At 47.2% G+C, this 16,830-nt stretch overlaps 1 protein-coding gene across 2 annotated transcripts in view; it reads right to left on the reverse strand.

Moving 5' to 3' along the window:
• The window catches only part of LOC142582649 (hemicentin-1-like), a 249,764-nt gene that overhangs the window by 13,607 nt on the left and 219,327 nt on the right, over window positions 1-16,830 (reverse strand). For both annotated transcript variants that reach the window (XM_075692571.1, XM_075692570.1), the window contains exons 9-10: window positions 9,982-10,239; window positions 2,296-2,547 (exon numbers count right to left, since the gene is read on the reverse strand). In XM_075692571.1, the coding sequence (XP_075548686.1) occupies window positions 2,296-2,547; window positions 9,982-10,239 (510 nt within the window). The remainder of the gene's footprint in view (window positions 1-2,295; window positions 2,548-9,981; window positions 10,240-16,830) is intronic.

Genomic DNA, 16,830 nt, shown 5'->3' on the forward strand with positions numbered 1-16,830 from the left:
TTTCTTCGTGCGCACGTGTTTGCTTGCGTTTGTCTGTGCCTCGCCAAGAGAACGTGTAAAAATCACTGTCAGCGGTCTTATGCAATTTTCTTTTTCTTTCTTGTTTACTTTTGTCAACCATAGTGACCTTTAGGCGTAAACGCTGCTTAGGCAATATCCTTGCTGTCTACTATTGAGATATGTTATTGTGCTTTTTAAATTTAATTAACTTTTCTGATGTTACGCTCCTTTTGTTGCCGTTTTTATAAAGAGGCTTAAAAGCAGGCGCTTTGTGTAACGCTCCTGCTGCAAGCTTCTTTCTTTTCTTTTAATTTGTCCTTCCACAATTTTATGTAAAGGTCACGCTTGGGGATATTATCATCTTTTACTTACTTTCAATATTATGGTGTTCTTTTTTTCGCGTGCAAGGTATCATGTATTGTATTCTCTTTACTGTGCAAGCAAGCTGAGACATTGAAAAAACATACTTGCTGTAGTTTCGTTATATTGTATATGTAATGATATTTATTGATGTATGAATAAAATTGCAAGTTGAGCAACGTTGCCGAACCTTCTTTACACCAAAGCCAACTTCAAGAAAAGCAGGTTACGGAAATGCTGCAAATAAGTTATGCCATGTCGGCCGCGCTCACACTTAAGAAATTATTTCTCCAGAAATAGCGACATTGCTTGCAAAATGTGGATAATTTTTTTTTATTCAATTCGTATTGAAAATAGAATAAAAACCGACGATGCATGAAAGAAACTTGGAAGAATCACCTAATTTTTATTGCTTGACTAATTAAATATAATTAGTTAGTTACACTAACATTAAGAGTATTCATTGACTGTAGCTCTCAAAGAGTCGCGAAATTCGTAAAATATTTTTTTTCTTTATGGAATGCTTACATTTTAATAGATCTTTCAGAGATGAGTTGCTTGTGTTACTCTTTCTTAAGTTAAAGACGGGGAATGCGGCAGATGGAAATTCAAGACGATGAGAAAAACGTGAACAAGGTGAACGCAGGAGCCAACGTTTCGACAAGTGTACTCGTCTTCTTCAAGGCCTTGAAGAAGACAAGTCCACTCGTCGAAACGTTGGCTCCTGCATTCGCCTTGTTCACGTTTTGCTCATCGTCTTTCCTAAGATGTTACATATACTTTTTTTAGTCCTTGTCCCACGAACATTCTGCCAAAGTTGTTATCAGAACCTGATTCAATATTTTTCACTGACTCTTCGGCCCACGAAAAAGACCCAAAGGCTCTCAAAACTTCGCAGGAGCCCTCCACCGCGACCTGCGTCATATCTCAGCCATCACTTTAGATTACCTAACTCTATCCATTATCGCGATATCAAGAGAAAAACAGAAGAGAGAAAAGGCGAGGTTAACCGGGCGCACGTCCGGCTCGCTATCCTGCACTGGTGGAGGGGGGATGTGGGGGCGAAAAGGAAGAGAGGAAGGGGAGGGAAAGGGCGACAGGTGCACGCGCAAGTGAAGGAGTGCAGAAAGTTTATGAATTGCCAAATCTAGACCGGCACGTAATCGTCATACTACAGTCACTAGTGTAAAGCACTACGCAAGCTTTTTTACTCAGCTGCAGACACCTTCAGCTCGAAGCGCCTTAGGAGCACCGTGCACCCAGTGCTTACATGCCTTAAGTAGCAATCCCGGTTTTTACGAAAACTAAGCTCTCTAGGCAATGAACATGCGCGTCGCTGGCACAGTGAGCGAAGAATTTTCCTGCGAAACCTCAAGTCGACAGGCCTCTGCGACCATATCAGGCCGCATAGAAACATTTCACTTGGTTAATACTGTACGGGGAAAAAAATTATACCTCAAGTGAGGAACTATTCCCTAAAAAAGAAAAGGAGCGACTGAAAGTGGGTGACCACACTGTATTGTAACACACGAGGGTAAAAATACTCTCCATTATTTCTTTTGGCAAAACGTTACATCGTACGCGTCTTATTCCTCCATACTGATGTAATTGCGACCACGCGTGATGTAAAAGCTTACAACAAACGGACAACGTTGGCAATTTGTTTTCATTTCATAGTGCGGTACGCATGGTATTGATTAATTGTGTCTCGATTAATCCATAAACCTAACTTATTTAACGCTCTAGTAAACTGAGGACTAAAAAAGAACCGCACTGAGTTTCTGCTTCCTCTTGTTACCTATAACCGACCGTCTCGTAGCATACCAGGGAGTGAGCGCGTTCACGTCGTTCAGACCACTGATTTTCTTTCATTTGTTGTCTGCCTCCGAACGCCTGAAGATGCCGAAGATGCGCACATGTTTCGGCCACACTTACTGGGCAGCTTGGTGAGCTTGAGCTGGCAGGGCTCGGAGTGTCCGACCGCGTTGCTCGCCACGCACGAGTAGGCGCCGAACGAGGTGCGGTCGGGCACGACGAGAATGCTGCGCGGCCCGCGGTCCTCCTGCACGGTGCGGTTGTTGCGCAGCCAGATGAACGCCACCACGGGCGGCACGGCTTGGGCCTCGCAGCGGAGCACAACGTTGCCTGACGAGTCGTGCTCCTTCACCACGCCACATTGCGGGCGATCTGCGAGGGGCAAGGAAAACAGAGCGCTGAGCGGTTGTAGATCAATCACCGCGATGTACAACCTACACGACGGCGGACAGATGCAACGTGCCTGTTGAAATCAGCGTCAGGTGGAGCGGCATAGAAAAACGTTTAGCCATTATGACCTGAACTGTTCCCCCCTCCCAAATCACTACTACGTTTTTTGGAAAGCTTTGACTGTACTATATGCAATGAGACGCATGCTAAATACAAGTTATGCTTATCCCACGCACCTGTCGGGATCTACGTTAAGCAACACGTTCTTGAATTGCGTTAATAAGTTTTATATAACTTAATTCGGTGTCTAGAATCTTCTTTATTTCAATCCAATACAAAGCGCTCGTTTGCCAATATTAATGTTAATGCGCCACTCCCGTACTATAACGTCGCGCAATGTTTATGCTTATGCACTACACCATAAATGATCGTCATGTTCGAAATACAAGCAGCAGTTCATGCGGATGCACAAAGCGAGACGTCGTCGCAGGAATTGTCACGAGGCAGAAGGCGACGGCTGATGTTTGCCAAGGGGAGAATGGCAAGGAAAGACGTAAGCAGAGAGATGTCTAAAACATATGTAAGCACATTTAAGGCTTCTATGTCCACTTGTGTCACAGTGGCACATACCCAGTCACACATATCTGATAAGCCAAGTATGGAGGAAGCTGTATAGTATAAGAAACCTACGAAAATAATGTAGCCGCTTAAAATCATGCGCATTTCCATTAGGTGGGCTGTGATTTGTAGATATACATATGTGCCTACAATATTTTTACAGGTTTTATGTAGTAGTCTACTGTTTGAAAATGCAAAACATTGGTGCACTCACTCACTCACATGTTTATCACGGGAAGAATGGTGATCAGAGGTGTACGGCACATGGAAGCGCACGAAAACTGTGGGCTCTGTACGAAAGAGGTTCTAGACCTCTTTTGTCACTGTAGCACACTATTTTGCCATCCTTGAACACTCTGAAATCTCTAGCTAAAGGTACACACTCGAACTATTCAGTAGTGAAAAGGAAACACCCATAGCAGTACACGCAGTCAGAACGTCTTCTCCATAATAACGGACTGAGCCCAGTTATCCCCCTTGTTTTTTTTTTTTCGTTCATCGACCAGAACACGCTTACTCGGTGAGACATGGCCGATGGCGAAGAAATGACACCAACAAGAAATAGGACATCGCGTTTTTTAATAGTAGGAGCACTGCAGGCATAACGAGGTAAATGACCACCTCCTGAATTTTGTTTCACGTATACGACTTTCAAAGGTGCACCTCGGAATGTGGCTATTGAACGGTATTTTAATATATTAGTTACAACATTCATCCATGGAGCTCACTCTTGCCTCCTTGTATTTTCTTTTTTTTTTCTTTTAGGTGAAAGTATCCTAGGATACTTTCATCTAAAATCAATTAAGACAGCTGTCTTAATTGATTTTATTATTGTCATAGTATAAGAAGTTTTATAAGAGGTATATGGGAAGGCTTCATCTTTCTGACAGAAGCTACAGCAGAAGTTGCGTTACCGCTGACACTACCGGTACCAAGTGGACCGTTTCCGCGTTCGTGTACTTTTTGTTCAATACCACACATTCGCCTACTTAATTTTTGTTTTTCCTGGGCATGAGCAACTGAATCATTTACGCCGTGAACTAAGTGATGCAAAGCAGTGAATGAAACCAAATGAAAGACTTTTAAAGTACAAATGAAAAAAAAAATATGCTCAAATCATGAACGCGGAAAGCACTCACTGTATTGTTATGTGTTTGCCACAGAATTCCGGGAAGCTTTGGAACATAAACGTCTTTTTTTTTTTATGCCTCCATGCCTTATCGCTCCCCATTCGAGCGTATCCTATGCTAAAGTATAGGCATAAGCACCGCATTGTCAGCACTTAACATGCTGTGCCTCCTGGCTTAATTATTAAGGCGGTTACTTTTTTTTCCCGCTTCCCACCATTCCGGACAGAGGCCATGGAAATTCCAACAGCCGCATAATATTCCTTTATAATGCCCATCGCGCAAATTAAATTCTGCGCGTACTTTAATATGCTTCTCTCTACTCCCGACAAGATTAAGTCGCTTTCCTTTTTTTTTTTTAACCGGAGAGGCCGTTGAGGCGGGATAGGTACCCTTGCTCTGAACTCACGCGCTTGGGAATTTCCGATACAGGACAAAACAAAGCTCAGCATCAAGTGGGAGATTTAGCTAGGCGCTGCAGTGATGCACCTGTAACGAGGGCGGACGTTGGGGCTCATTACCGAACCATTAGTGAAGCCAAGCAGGTCGGAGACGGTGCTCGAAACCGCAGCGATAAGCCTCCGTGTGAAGGAGGGCGATGGCAAGTGGGGACTTGCCAAAAAGAAAATCGATGAACTTGACACGCTCGCGGCTTCACCTTCCGAAATGCTTGAGACGTCACTGCCGCTGCGCCTTTAATACTGGGGACAGGGGCGTGACCTCATGGAGCATGGTTCGCTTGGGACAGACGAAAATAAAAATATAAAAAGAAAGGCGAGAGAAATTTTGAGCTCTTAGATGCACAAGAAGAGTTGCGCTCCTAGCAGCATACAGACCTCCAGACTGTGTACACGACCTTTCTTTTTTTCGCCGTAACTTTTAGCAATTTATTATTGTACAATACTTATATAATATTTTTTTTTTTTTTGCTTTCAGCTAAAGGGCTGTAAACAAGACAGTTGATCTTGAAAAGCATCAGAAAGTGCCCGGTTTGGTAAGTGCTGTTTGAAGAATATTTGACTACTTTCCAATGCGCTTTATAAACGTAGTATGGCATGCTTAGTTGAAATGACTGGATTAATTGCCCTCACCTCGTGAAATTGAAGGAACATCACGCAAGAGAGAAAAAAAATTGCAGTTTCGCTGCGTAATCCATGAGTTTTCCCTCTTTTTATTTGACTGACAGCCCCCAAAGCACGTATATCTAATATTCAAGCACCTAGTCTCTAGCATCTTACGCAGATGGTCAAAAAATCAAACTAGTCCTCTTCGTAGTTTGTGTTATTTTTTGATTCTTGAATATTTCTTTCAATCGGCGCCACCTTCGCGCAGTTATCAAATGGATAAAGCATATCCCGCATGAAAAACCACTGCCGAAGCGATGAAATTCAGGCTGGGAATCGTATTTGCCAGCGCTGCGTATTCCAGACGTCTGCCGCGCGGCAACGCATTCGGGCGGCGATTTCTAATCTGCATAGTTAGAAACGTGGCCAGCCAATACAACCACCGCCACCATGGCGTGCAGATGCTAAAACAAGCACACAAATGTCGAGGATGAAACGAACGCACCTTTCGGAGGAAAGGGAGATAAAAAAATACCACACAAAATGAGCAACTTGCCACGACGTATCCTTTGTCAGCGCAGGAAAAAGAACCGCCACCGTGCACATCAACAACCACCTTTTCGTTCGGTTCTTATCTTTTTAACGAAACGAAAAAGAAAGCTGCGCGAGCCACAAAACACGACGTGGAGCTCCAAAAATCGCAAGCTGCAGAGGTGGTAGGGAGGGGGGTTTGAAGCAAAAGCCATTTTGCGGAAGCCAACTTCTTGCGCGGCCTGCCAGCTCGAATTCCACTTCCAGCGATCGCGGGCTGGCGGAAGAGCAAAAGGCCACGCCGTAGTGAAAAAAAAAAAAGAAAACATGCGCGTGTAGAGAACTGAAATGGCAAAACTCGTAACTGAAAGAAACCCAACGTTGACGTATTCCCAGCTTTTGTGGAGACAGGTTGCGCCGCCGCACGCGCCCTCCAGAAGCCGAAGAAATATGCGTTTCTCTCTTCCCGCAAAGTATTGCCGCACGGCAGGCGCGCTCTTTGTTTTCTAAGTGTCTCTTCGCTCTTTCATTCGGTTTATTCTTGTCCGTTTTCTTTTTTTTACTGCTGCCTGCAAAAGTCCTTCACCCGTGCAATATGCCATTCGTTTACTTCTCATTTTGTTGCGTTCCGAAGGTTACCACCGGACACAAAAGCAGCCAAAGGCAACACTCGGCTTCCCGCGGCAAACAGCAATCGTCGGGCGCAAGCCATTGCGCCCGAACTGTAAGATACAGCGTGGCTTTCCAAACCAGCAACCACTGCCGCGCGCTGTCACGAAGTAAAGAAGAATCAAATAAGCGCCAGCCAAAGAAACGTACGTGGTTCGGGTGTGCAGAGCTTCTTGCTTGTATAGAGAGCAGAAACACAGATCTACACAAATGCCGGCACGGATACGAAAATATTATACTATATAGCAGAGCAGAAGCAAGGAAAGCGTAAGAGGCACGCGGATTCCGCTGGTTTTGAAAGAGTCCCTCACCAAATAACCTCGAAAATAGCACAACGAGAGGGGTAAAACGAAGAAACTCATAACCCGTTGCCCGCATACGTGCTTCGAAGCCCTCCGGTTGCAAGTCAGCTTCCGAGCACGGCGCGGCCTGTTTCAAAACTCGGGGCGAAGCGCAGCAGCCGCGGCCGGCGTGGATCTCGACGCTGCGTTATTGCTCGGCTGACCACAAATGCCGGGGGCCCATTTCAAGCCGCCGCCACCGCGGCTGCCACCTTCTGCGCCGCCAGCAGCAACCCCGAAGACGACGTTTCTCGCGCGCCGGCAATCCCGTCGACCCCTTTTCTGCCCGGTTTCTTTCTGCTCCCTTTCCTCTCAAGCGCGCACCGACTCCCGTCGCTATGTACTCCCCTTTTTGCTTCCTTTCGCGTCCCTACGTTTCTTTGGCGCCACATTTTCGCTATTCTATTCTCGCGTCGCGACTCCTAAGGAAACAGCGCCATGTGCGGCCCTGTCTTCCCTTCAAAAGAAAGCAACAGCGCCCTTTATGTTATTATTATTATTTTTTCGACACTGAAAAGGGGGCAAACACGGTACAGTATTGCGTCTATTCTGTGCGCTTCGTTCAAAAACAGGAAGAACGCAGATAAAAGGCAGACCACGCCGGAATGATGTTCGTCTTCACTATTGGTGCGCCCTTACGCCTTTCTTTCTTTCTTTCTTTCTTTCTTTCTTTCTTTCTTTCTTTCTTTCTTTCTTTCTTTCTTTCAAACCCTATTTCCTGTCGCCCCTTTGTTTTCTACGACTGCGTTTTCCTCTTCGAACGTTGTCTGCTTGTGTTGTCTTCATTTCCGGCTACGCACTTTTTATGTAGGTGGAATCTAATCTTCGCGTCCTCCTGTTTAATAGAAATCACGAGGAAGTGGCGGGTTTGACCAGAAGGGTGCAGAGCAGAAAGTGGGGAAGTGAGCAGAAAAAAAAGAAAGAGAGAGGGAGAGGGAACGACGACAGAAGCGCCAGAAAGCATTGTTTTCATTCGTTTTTCGCTTCTCGGTCTAGGGATTTCTAAGAAGCTCGACAAGAGGGATTTCAAGAATTAAGCTCCACGGGACAAATGTAGAAAAAAAGAAGGAGGCATACACCACCGAAGGGACGCTATACCAGCAAACTAAAGAAGAGGTAACCTCACCAATGCCACTCCTGCGCGACCATCACGCCATCAGCTAAAGGACGGCACCGGCGTCACTGAGCTGCCGCGCAGAGCGAGGAGACCCAAAGAAAAAGAAAGCAAAAACACAAACGGAAAGCAGGTGACATACACTGCACGAATCGATAAGTTTCAAAGAGACGACAGGAAAGGCAGTGGTCCGTGAAAAGCATTCGCGTGATAAAGAAGGCGATTAAGCCCAGAATTGAACTCAAAAGGCGGACCTCGCCGACGGTTTCCAGCAGTGAAAAGGTGGCGGGAGTCAGAGAGACTGGGAGGCGAAGAATGGGGAAGAATAAGGGAGGACACTTGATAGAGAAAGAGCTCGAAGCTCTTCCTTTCTTCAGTATAGACTTTTTCCCTGCCTTCGACATTACGAAGGAAGAAGTTTTTCGTTTAAAAATCTGCGAGTAAAACTGGCGATCATAAGACGCAGTTTCTTTTGTTTGCTTTGTTCAGCGCAGTGCGCTCACTGGATTCGGCGTTTCTGTTTTACGCGCAAGTAATTGTGGTGGCAATATTAAGTGTCCTCGGCTGTTGACACTCGTAAAACTCACAATGTATCCACTTGCAAGTTTCTTTGCTACGTCAAATGAGATACGATTTTATCGCATAAAACCCCTACATTTCAAAAGACATTCCGCCTCCCTGATCCGGGGATTTCAATCCATAAGGAGCTTGCTAACAGAGTGCCGGTGTTTCAGGTCAGTTGAGTCAAAATGGCGCGCGCAAACCCGGCGGGCAAGTTCTCGCATGTTTTAAAGCACTATGCTACGAAATATCTCCTCGGTGTTTCGCCCTTCGGCTTTATCTGCTTCGGTCTGTTAGCTTTACCAGTCCCTATTATCACTTGAGTGTAGAGACCTCTCTAGGATCTATCAACTAGCACGCGCGTCATTACGCAGGCATAGCCAAACAGATGTAGCAGGTGGTGGACAGCTCCTTTAGTTGCCAATGGGGTCTCAATGTGCCATGTTCTTCCAGCCTATAGCTAGCTGCTCGACTACCTAATATTACGCAAGGAAAACTGCCATTCTTTTCTGTGCACGAACGTCACGATGTATACCGCTCTAGTGGAGTGCCACTCCTACATACGAGCCGAACGACTCTTATGAATCACTCAGGCAAGCTAGCGCACCGTATGACATTGGAGAAGTGGCACACACCTGATTTCACTCAACAACGATTGCATTCCCTCGATCCATCTATGCAACTGCGGCTATTACCAGGGCTTCCGCGTAATGAGGAAACAATGCTGTGCCGCTTACGCTTGGGCGTCGCATTCACGAATGTATATACGTTTTTAATTGGAATGGCTGATAGCGCCGAGTGCAATGCCTGTGGTGTCGAAGAAACTATAGACCATCTACTGTGCTGCTGCCCATCATTTGAAAATGAAAGACAAGATCTCTGCACAGCTCTCAACCAATTAGATAGAAAACCGTTCACCTTGAACAAGATCTTGGGACCATGGCCTCGCATATCGCAGCTACAAAAGGCCACAAAAGCGCTGCTGCGATATTTGAAAGATACAGGATTGAGTCAGCGTCTGTGATCCGGACTGAGTGACTGAACGATATCCCCGATGGACTTTCTCTTGTTTCTTTAATCTTTCCGTCCCCGTTTCCCTTTCCCCAGTGTAGGGTAGCCAACCGGGCTCAGTCCTGGTTAACCTCCCTACCTTTCAGTTATCATTTGCTCTCTCTCATGTGCGAGGGTGAATCCAGGCTAAGCGTCCAGTATAGCTCTGCTGTTCAACGCATGATAGCTAACGACTCAGCAGTGCATCACTAATCGAGAGCGCAACGGGACAGAGCCACACACGGTCGGCGGACACCAGGCAATTTTTCTTTCTTTCTATTATTTTTTTTTTTGCATGCAACGCAGAGCGAAAACGCTCGTTTATACGGCGGTCCACTTACGCCTGACGGTGACCAGCGTGGCGGCCATGGCTCGTCCGTGGCGGTTGCTGACGACGCAGGTGTAGTTGCCGGCCATCTCCCGCGAGGCGGTGGCATTGAACAGCAGGGTAGGGCCACGCGAGACGGTGAGCGCGCCCAGCCGCCACTGGTACTCGGCAGTTGGGTGCGCCGACGCCGAGCAGCTCACCTCCCGCGGCGGCACGTCGCCTTCGGAGAGGTCCAGCTGCACCACGGACACCTGCGGCTTCTCTGGAGGGTCTGCGAAGCGACGCGTGAGCCACGTTTATACGTGAATGCGACGCTAGCGCGTCGCATTTCTCAGCGCGTCACGCCATCACAGTTGTACTATAGACGCCGACAGTGTTTGCAAGTGACGCTTCATCAATATGCATGGCTGAAATCTGTTTCCCGGTGATTTGCGCTCCGCATGCGAGTGGAAGAGCCCAAGCGCCGGTAACCACGACGTTTTTCGACTCTCCCTCAATGCGATGTGCTGTGCACAGTGTGAGACCGACTTACCCCTGTAGCATTACTGCAGTTCGCGTCCCTATCGCGAATTGCCGCTGTTTACATACACGCGATGCGCTAGAAATGCGATGCGATTCTTGTAAACGCCGCTATATAAAGGAATGGGCCAATTTCAAGAGGAGTGTCACTATTTCACCGCGGGCGCAAAGTATACCCGTAGTATAATACAGTACTAAGGAGTACTATAGTACTCCTTAGCGGGCCGAAGAGCCACTATGGTAAGGAACGTATTGTGCTTGCATCAGCATGAATTCACTTACCCTCGAGATCAATTGGCAGAAATGTGGAAGTAAAAAGATTCTACAAAGACAACACTGAAAAGCGGTGGGACGTAGTTCTATGCAGTCTCAAATTTGAAAAACAGCTATGTGCAGTCCAACGGGCCCGCGAAGTGGCCGACAAGCTAGGCCTTTCGGTCCCAATGAGGGAGTGGCCCGCTGCGGGCTAGGAAACTAGCGTGACCTAATGGACCTCAATACAGTTTTTCTATCCATCCATCCATTCATAAGAGTAGGGTTCGCCACGCGCAACTAATATATTCCCCCTAAACATAAAAAAGAAGGAAATCGCCAATGGCATTGGCCTGGGCACTCTCCTTAATGTTTCCCTGAAGCGGAAGTACAGCGGGACAGTGGCGAGGAGGACTGTCATCATGACACCGGCAGGACCACTGCGCATGCGCTCTTAATGAGCTAAAGCATCTTTATTGGTATGTATTGCGCAGCGTAACATGGCCACAAAGACAGTGGTAAATGAACGACAGAAATAAAGTGCTTCCATTCAAAAACAATATTTCATCTTGGGAACCGCTGTACTTACACCATGGAAGGTGTGTGACGAAATTCAATGTGATCCCAATTCAGTAAGAATGAGCAACGAGCCCGAATTGCCACCCAAGTCGAATAAGCGTCAATGCAAGCGTCATTCTTTTGTTTTTGTCTATGGCGTACGGCGTTATGCGAGCGTCTGAATTCTTTTTGTATTGCTTTATATTCTTGCGGCGTTTGTATAACTGTCGTGTCTGATCGATGGGCAGCGCAATGGTGGAGCGGAAACAATACGGCTTTATTTAGCCATCAACTTAACAGCGGTAGACGAACTGCCCGGTTGTATGCCACATGAATTAAAGCCCGCGCCAACTTGAATGGCGGCGCTTTTTGAGCACAACCGAAGGGTGATAACGCTTGCACCGTTGCCACGGCGTATGCCTAGCTGTGACGCCTTAAGGCCAGAATACATGGAGCGAATATGCGACGAATAGTCGGCGTTCGACGCCCGGCGGCGTACGCGCGATGCGCGGCGGCGGAGAAAACGCCGTTCGCCGCCGATCCAGCCGGCGCCCCAAAGCGAGCCAATCAGGTCTCACTATCCGCCCCGACTTCCGGCTAGGCTTCCCCGCTTGTCCGTGTATCCCGATCCCGCTCTATCGTTCACGCCGGTCTCCCGCTTTTCGTATTCATGGCATCCAAAGTGGCGCGGCTGGAATTTAACAAGTTAATAACAGCCATGGTTAGACAAGCTCACGTGAGCTACTTTCGGGTCTGCTTGCTTCGGCCGCACGCGCGTTGAGCCACAGAACAGAACCGCGGAGTTGGAGGAGCCGAAAGTTGTTTAACCGCCCAGTGTTGCCACAACGCATAGCATCGCCGCTTTCTTTAAACTACATCGGCACATGAATGTCTCAAACACATAAAGAAGACTAGAAATCATTTCTAAACAAAATTTTACGCGTTTTTAGAGTGTTCCGTAATTTAAAAGCGATAATAATTGTCGGTAAAGTTTTTTTTTTTGTCATGTGTTTCACGACAGCGCATTTGCCTCGTCTAGCCACACTGATAACAACGCAGCGACTCGCCGGCAGCGGCCGGCCTGTCTTCGCTCCATGTAGCGCAGCCCGACGAACATACGGCGTCGCGCCGCGGCAGATTTTCTGCCGCCCGAACTTCGTCGTGAAAGTTCGCTCCTTGTATTCTGGCCTTTATCGACTAGGCGCGCGACATATGAGTACGGGATTGATGTCGGTGAATGTGTCTGATTGTAGTGAACGATTCATCGACAGACTTATAGGTTCATGCATGGCATGGACTGCGCCCAGGCAAGTCGCTCTGGCTGTAGCACAAAACTTTTATGCAGGCCATTTAAACAAGCTATTAAAATATATAGCCTCAAAACCCTTTGCCCTTTTGTCGCATAAGAAAGCAAGCGCAGCACGTGTCATACGCACAAATTGTGAAACGCTGCCGCGGCGGCGCCTGCCGGGAAGCGTGGAGGCGAGCGCCATCTGGGCGTGTTGCAAGAAACCTAGCTTGGCGTGTGAGCTAGACCACAACGACAGCCGCAGCGCTCGAAAAGTCGGGAGAAGAGTTAAAGAAAGCTTCTCTCTAAAGAAAGAGTGCAAACGTTTCTTCGGGCTGAAATTTCAGCGTTGGGTCAGGCAAAGCCTAAGTCAGTGCTAAGGGAGTGCACACAGCCAAAAACGTTGTCACAGATTTCTGCACGTCTGTCTGATGCCGAGCACGAACCACGCTACAGCGGTGACAATCAAGTAAGTGTGCTTCCGAAATTTACAATGACACAAATTCCCTAAATGGCTCGACCGAAAGCTCACAGGGTGCTTTGACCCCTGTCGCTTGCAGAAAAGTGAAACGATACGAAGAAACGCTACTTTTATAGAACCGCACTGTAATATATTGCGGAACGACAATCTTAATGGCGCACCATGTAAAGCTGAATATAGTATATTTACTCTTGTTTACTTTTTTCCGCAATTTCTTCAACCGTGTCTCTGACTTGATCCCAGACAGCCTGCATACGAAGGAGGGGGGGGGGGGGGGGAGCGCACTGCTCAGTCGGGCGCCTGTTCGCTGCTGGGAACTTGACAAGCTTGCCTGACCTCGCTCACGATCGAACAGCGTAAACTCGATTTTCACTTTTATAGCCCCCAAAGCCCTCTTCTCCCAACCTCGCAACCGTGAACCTCCGACAGTTGTCTTTTGAGATGCTGTCAACTACTCTTTCGCGAGACATTTTCTCTGCACACGACATTTTTATTGCCGCCATTCTTGCAGTGGGCACCTCTGCGTATCAGCCCCTCTCCCTCCCCCTATTCTTATTTATTCATTTCATTTCTCGGCCGTAATGCATCGTGTTCGAGCTTTTATTTCCTCCATTTCGAAATACGACTTCCCTTCTTTCTATATGTATTGGTCCTTTCGTGTGAAGTTGCGGCAAACCGGGTGGCGGTTCCTTCCTATACGACATCTCTCACTAAAAGCAGAAGGCGTTTAGGTGGAATCCGGTGCAGGCATGATCTACTCAGCAGATGAATTTACAGAGGTGGAAGCAAGTCGTAACGGTTATCGGATAGGCCAGAGAGACTTGTTAGCTAGCCAACGAAGACAACAAAAAACACTGAGTATTTGTATTTTCGGCTTACAAAAACATAATCTGCGTCTGTGCACGAGGTCCGTGGGCACTCTGTACAATGCCCACAGTTAATGTATAGCATCTATGGGTTTTGAGACAACATATGGAATCTAACCCAATCCATTGCAAGAGAGAGAGGAGCACAAAAAAAGAAAAGGTTAAGAATTGTAGTGCAGGCTACCCTGTCAGCGGAAAGGGGAAAGGAGAGAAAGAAATTGAATCCAACAGAATTCCTTACAAAGAAGGAATGGACGGAAAGACAGGGAGGTTCGAATTCTTTACAAGAATTTGTTTTGTCCCTTTGAGCTGACAAAATATGTTCGTGTAGGGATGTACTTATACTAATTTAGAGGGATGCTGGCTTTACTGAGAAACTGGAGATGTCAACTTGGATGACTACTAGGCTGCTGAATAATTAAATAATTGGTGACATCACATTCATAGTCCCCTATTTTTGAGAATGTGATCCTCGCTTATGCTGTTCATAAAGAAAGGGAAGCAGTGTGTAGTGTGTGTATAGAGAAGCAAGGTTGCTAGAAAAAGTGCCGTGTGCACACTCTACACCCCGACTTGTCCGTTCCTTGTGTCTGTTCTCTTTTTTGTTTTTCTGTTTCTCTTTGAGAGCTATTAAAGTCGCTCTCTGATCCTTTCTTGCGTGCTACAAGAACCATTCCCCCAATTGAGTGCCTCTCTCTCGCTCTGACGCGAGGGCAAGATCTCGGGGTGCTGCACCGTATTACCGAGGCGGAGGACGGTGGCCCTCTCCGCCCGCAGTACGGTCGCGACATTTCCGCAAATGTCTCGCGATCATGGCGCGGGGCGCACACGACTTGGGGGCGCCATGCGACCCTTATCGCGAACTACACGTCAAAGAGCAGGGATAAAAAAAGCGAACAGTCAATCCTCGATCCCCAAAAAACAAAAGGAGTGGGGAACTACACTGGCGGGGTTAAAGTGGGAGGGAGGGGGGGGGGGGGGGAGGTAGCGGGTGCTGTCGTTCTTGATGTCGCCTTTTTTTGCTTGACAGTCCGTGTCGCGCGTAAATGACGAGCCTCCGGCTTTTCTATACGGGCCGGTTCTCGCAAAGAACCAAGAGCGAAGCGAATGAAACGGCGACGTCCTGTGTGCGAGCTGTTTTGACGGTGGTGCGCGGTGGCCTCATAAAACCGCGCTGTCGCCTTGGCGCGCCAAGTGCGCGAGTGTGGGAGCAGCAAACGATGGTAGCCAAATAAAAGGAAAATGGAAAGCAAAAGGACGCCTTCAGCAGTGGCGGCAGCAGGAGGGAGGTGAGTCCCTTTATCGCTTCCTGCTCCCTGTTTGTCCCCACTTTTTTCCCCCGCGTGTTCCATTCGTTATGTCACGTGCTGGTGCCAAATTAGGGACGGCACTGTGTTTGACTCTATGATGACCCACGGAAACCTCGCGTCTAGCGATCCACCGCAGCTCAAACGAGGAACACTCATTGCTTCGCGTGTTTTTTTTTATTCCCGACATCTTTCCTTACTGGCAGATGTCGCAGCGAGAGTCGGAGATGTCCAGTGACTTGGTTCGCCGCAGGGCAATTTACGGATTTGGGGTTATTAGGTCTTTGTATTCTAGTGGGTGACACTACTCATTTTTGTGACGCCGTGTGTAGGGGTACGTTACACTGACACTGTATGTGACTATAGAATTTCTTGGGAGTATTTTTGATGGTTACCATACCGAAAGTTTTAGTCGGTTCTTTCCATACTTTTTTTTTTATCGCCGTATCTAATGTACCTATTTCCCCTACTCCCAGCACAGGGCAGCCAATCGAAAATACCCTATCGGTAACCTTCTTTATTTTTAGCTCTCTTGCGGTCACTACGCAGCAGAAAGACCAATAATATTGGATTCAAATGTGAAAATGGTAATCGACATTCACTAAGAACTGCATTATCACACAATATTTTTCCTTTAATTTTTTTCACATGCGCAGCTCAGAATATGTGCAGCTCATATGAACACAAATGTCATTAACGACCATACGCACTGTTGGTTGCCGCTCCGAACAGTATTTTATTTCCTTATCACCTACTATGACATTTGTAAAAGTTTACACGTACATATAAATATAAATTCAGTGGTTTCACGAGCCAAAACCACCACATGATTATGAGGCACGACGTAGTGATCGGCTTCGGGTTAATTTCGACCACCTGTGATTCCTTAACGGGTACCCAACGCAGGCTACACGGGCTTTTTTGCATTTCCAGCCCACCGAAATGCGACCGCCGTGGCCGGGAATTGATCCCACGACCTCAGGATTACCGGCGTCCCACACTGAAGCCACTAAGCCGCCATTTTGAGTGTGTATATACATGATAGCGCAAAACAACGTTCAGCGATGCCTGCGCTGCGCGAATGATATCGCCAAGCTAGTGTGGATTGAGTGGGACAACCTGCGATGCTCAAAATATTTTACTCGTACATTCTCCTTTTGGCGAAAGGAAAAAAATTACTTGTTCCTCCTGCCCCCCCATTTAGCTGGCTTCATATACAAATAATCAACCACTGAAAAAGTGCTAAAACAGGGTACACATGCTCCGTTCGTTCACAAATTCTTTCTTCACTCTCATGTAAAGCACATAAAAAAAATCTCAAGGTATCTAACAGAGTTCTAATTGAAGAAATTATATACGCAGTAAACGCGCACACGTGCTTTAATTGCATCATCCCCTGTTGACAATGTGCGCCGCAGCAGCAACACTTTTCTCTTCAGGGCAACCGCAAATAGTTAGTGCACTAACTATTTGCGGTTGCCCTGAAAAAAAACCGCTAACAGCGCGCATGCGCGCTGTTAGCGGTTAGCGGTACGCAACTGCTCGGAGAAAGCGTCAAAAGTGTGGCACTCCCGACGTGTCACGTTCTCCT

This window comes from Dermacentor variabilis, chromosome 5 (assembly GCF_050947875.1).
Source record: "Dermacentor variabilis isolate Ectoservices chromosome 5, ASM5094787v1, whole genome shotgun sequence".
NCBI classification, from domain to species: Eukaryota; Metazoa; Arthropoda; class Arachnida; order Ixodida; family Ixodidae; genus Dermacentor; species Dermacentor variabilis.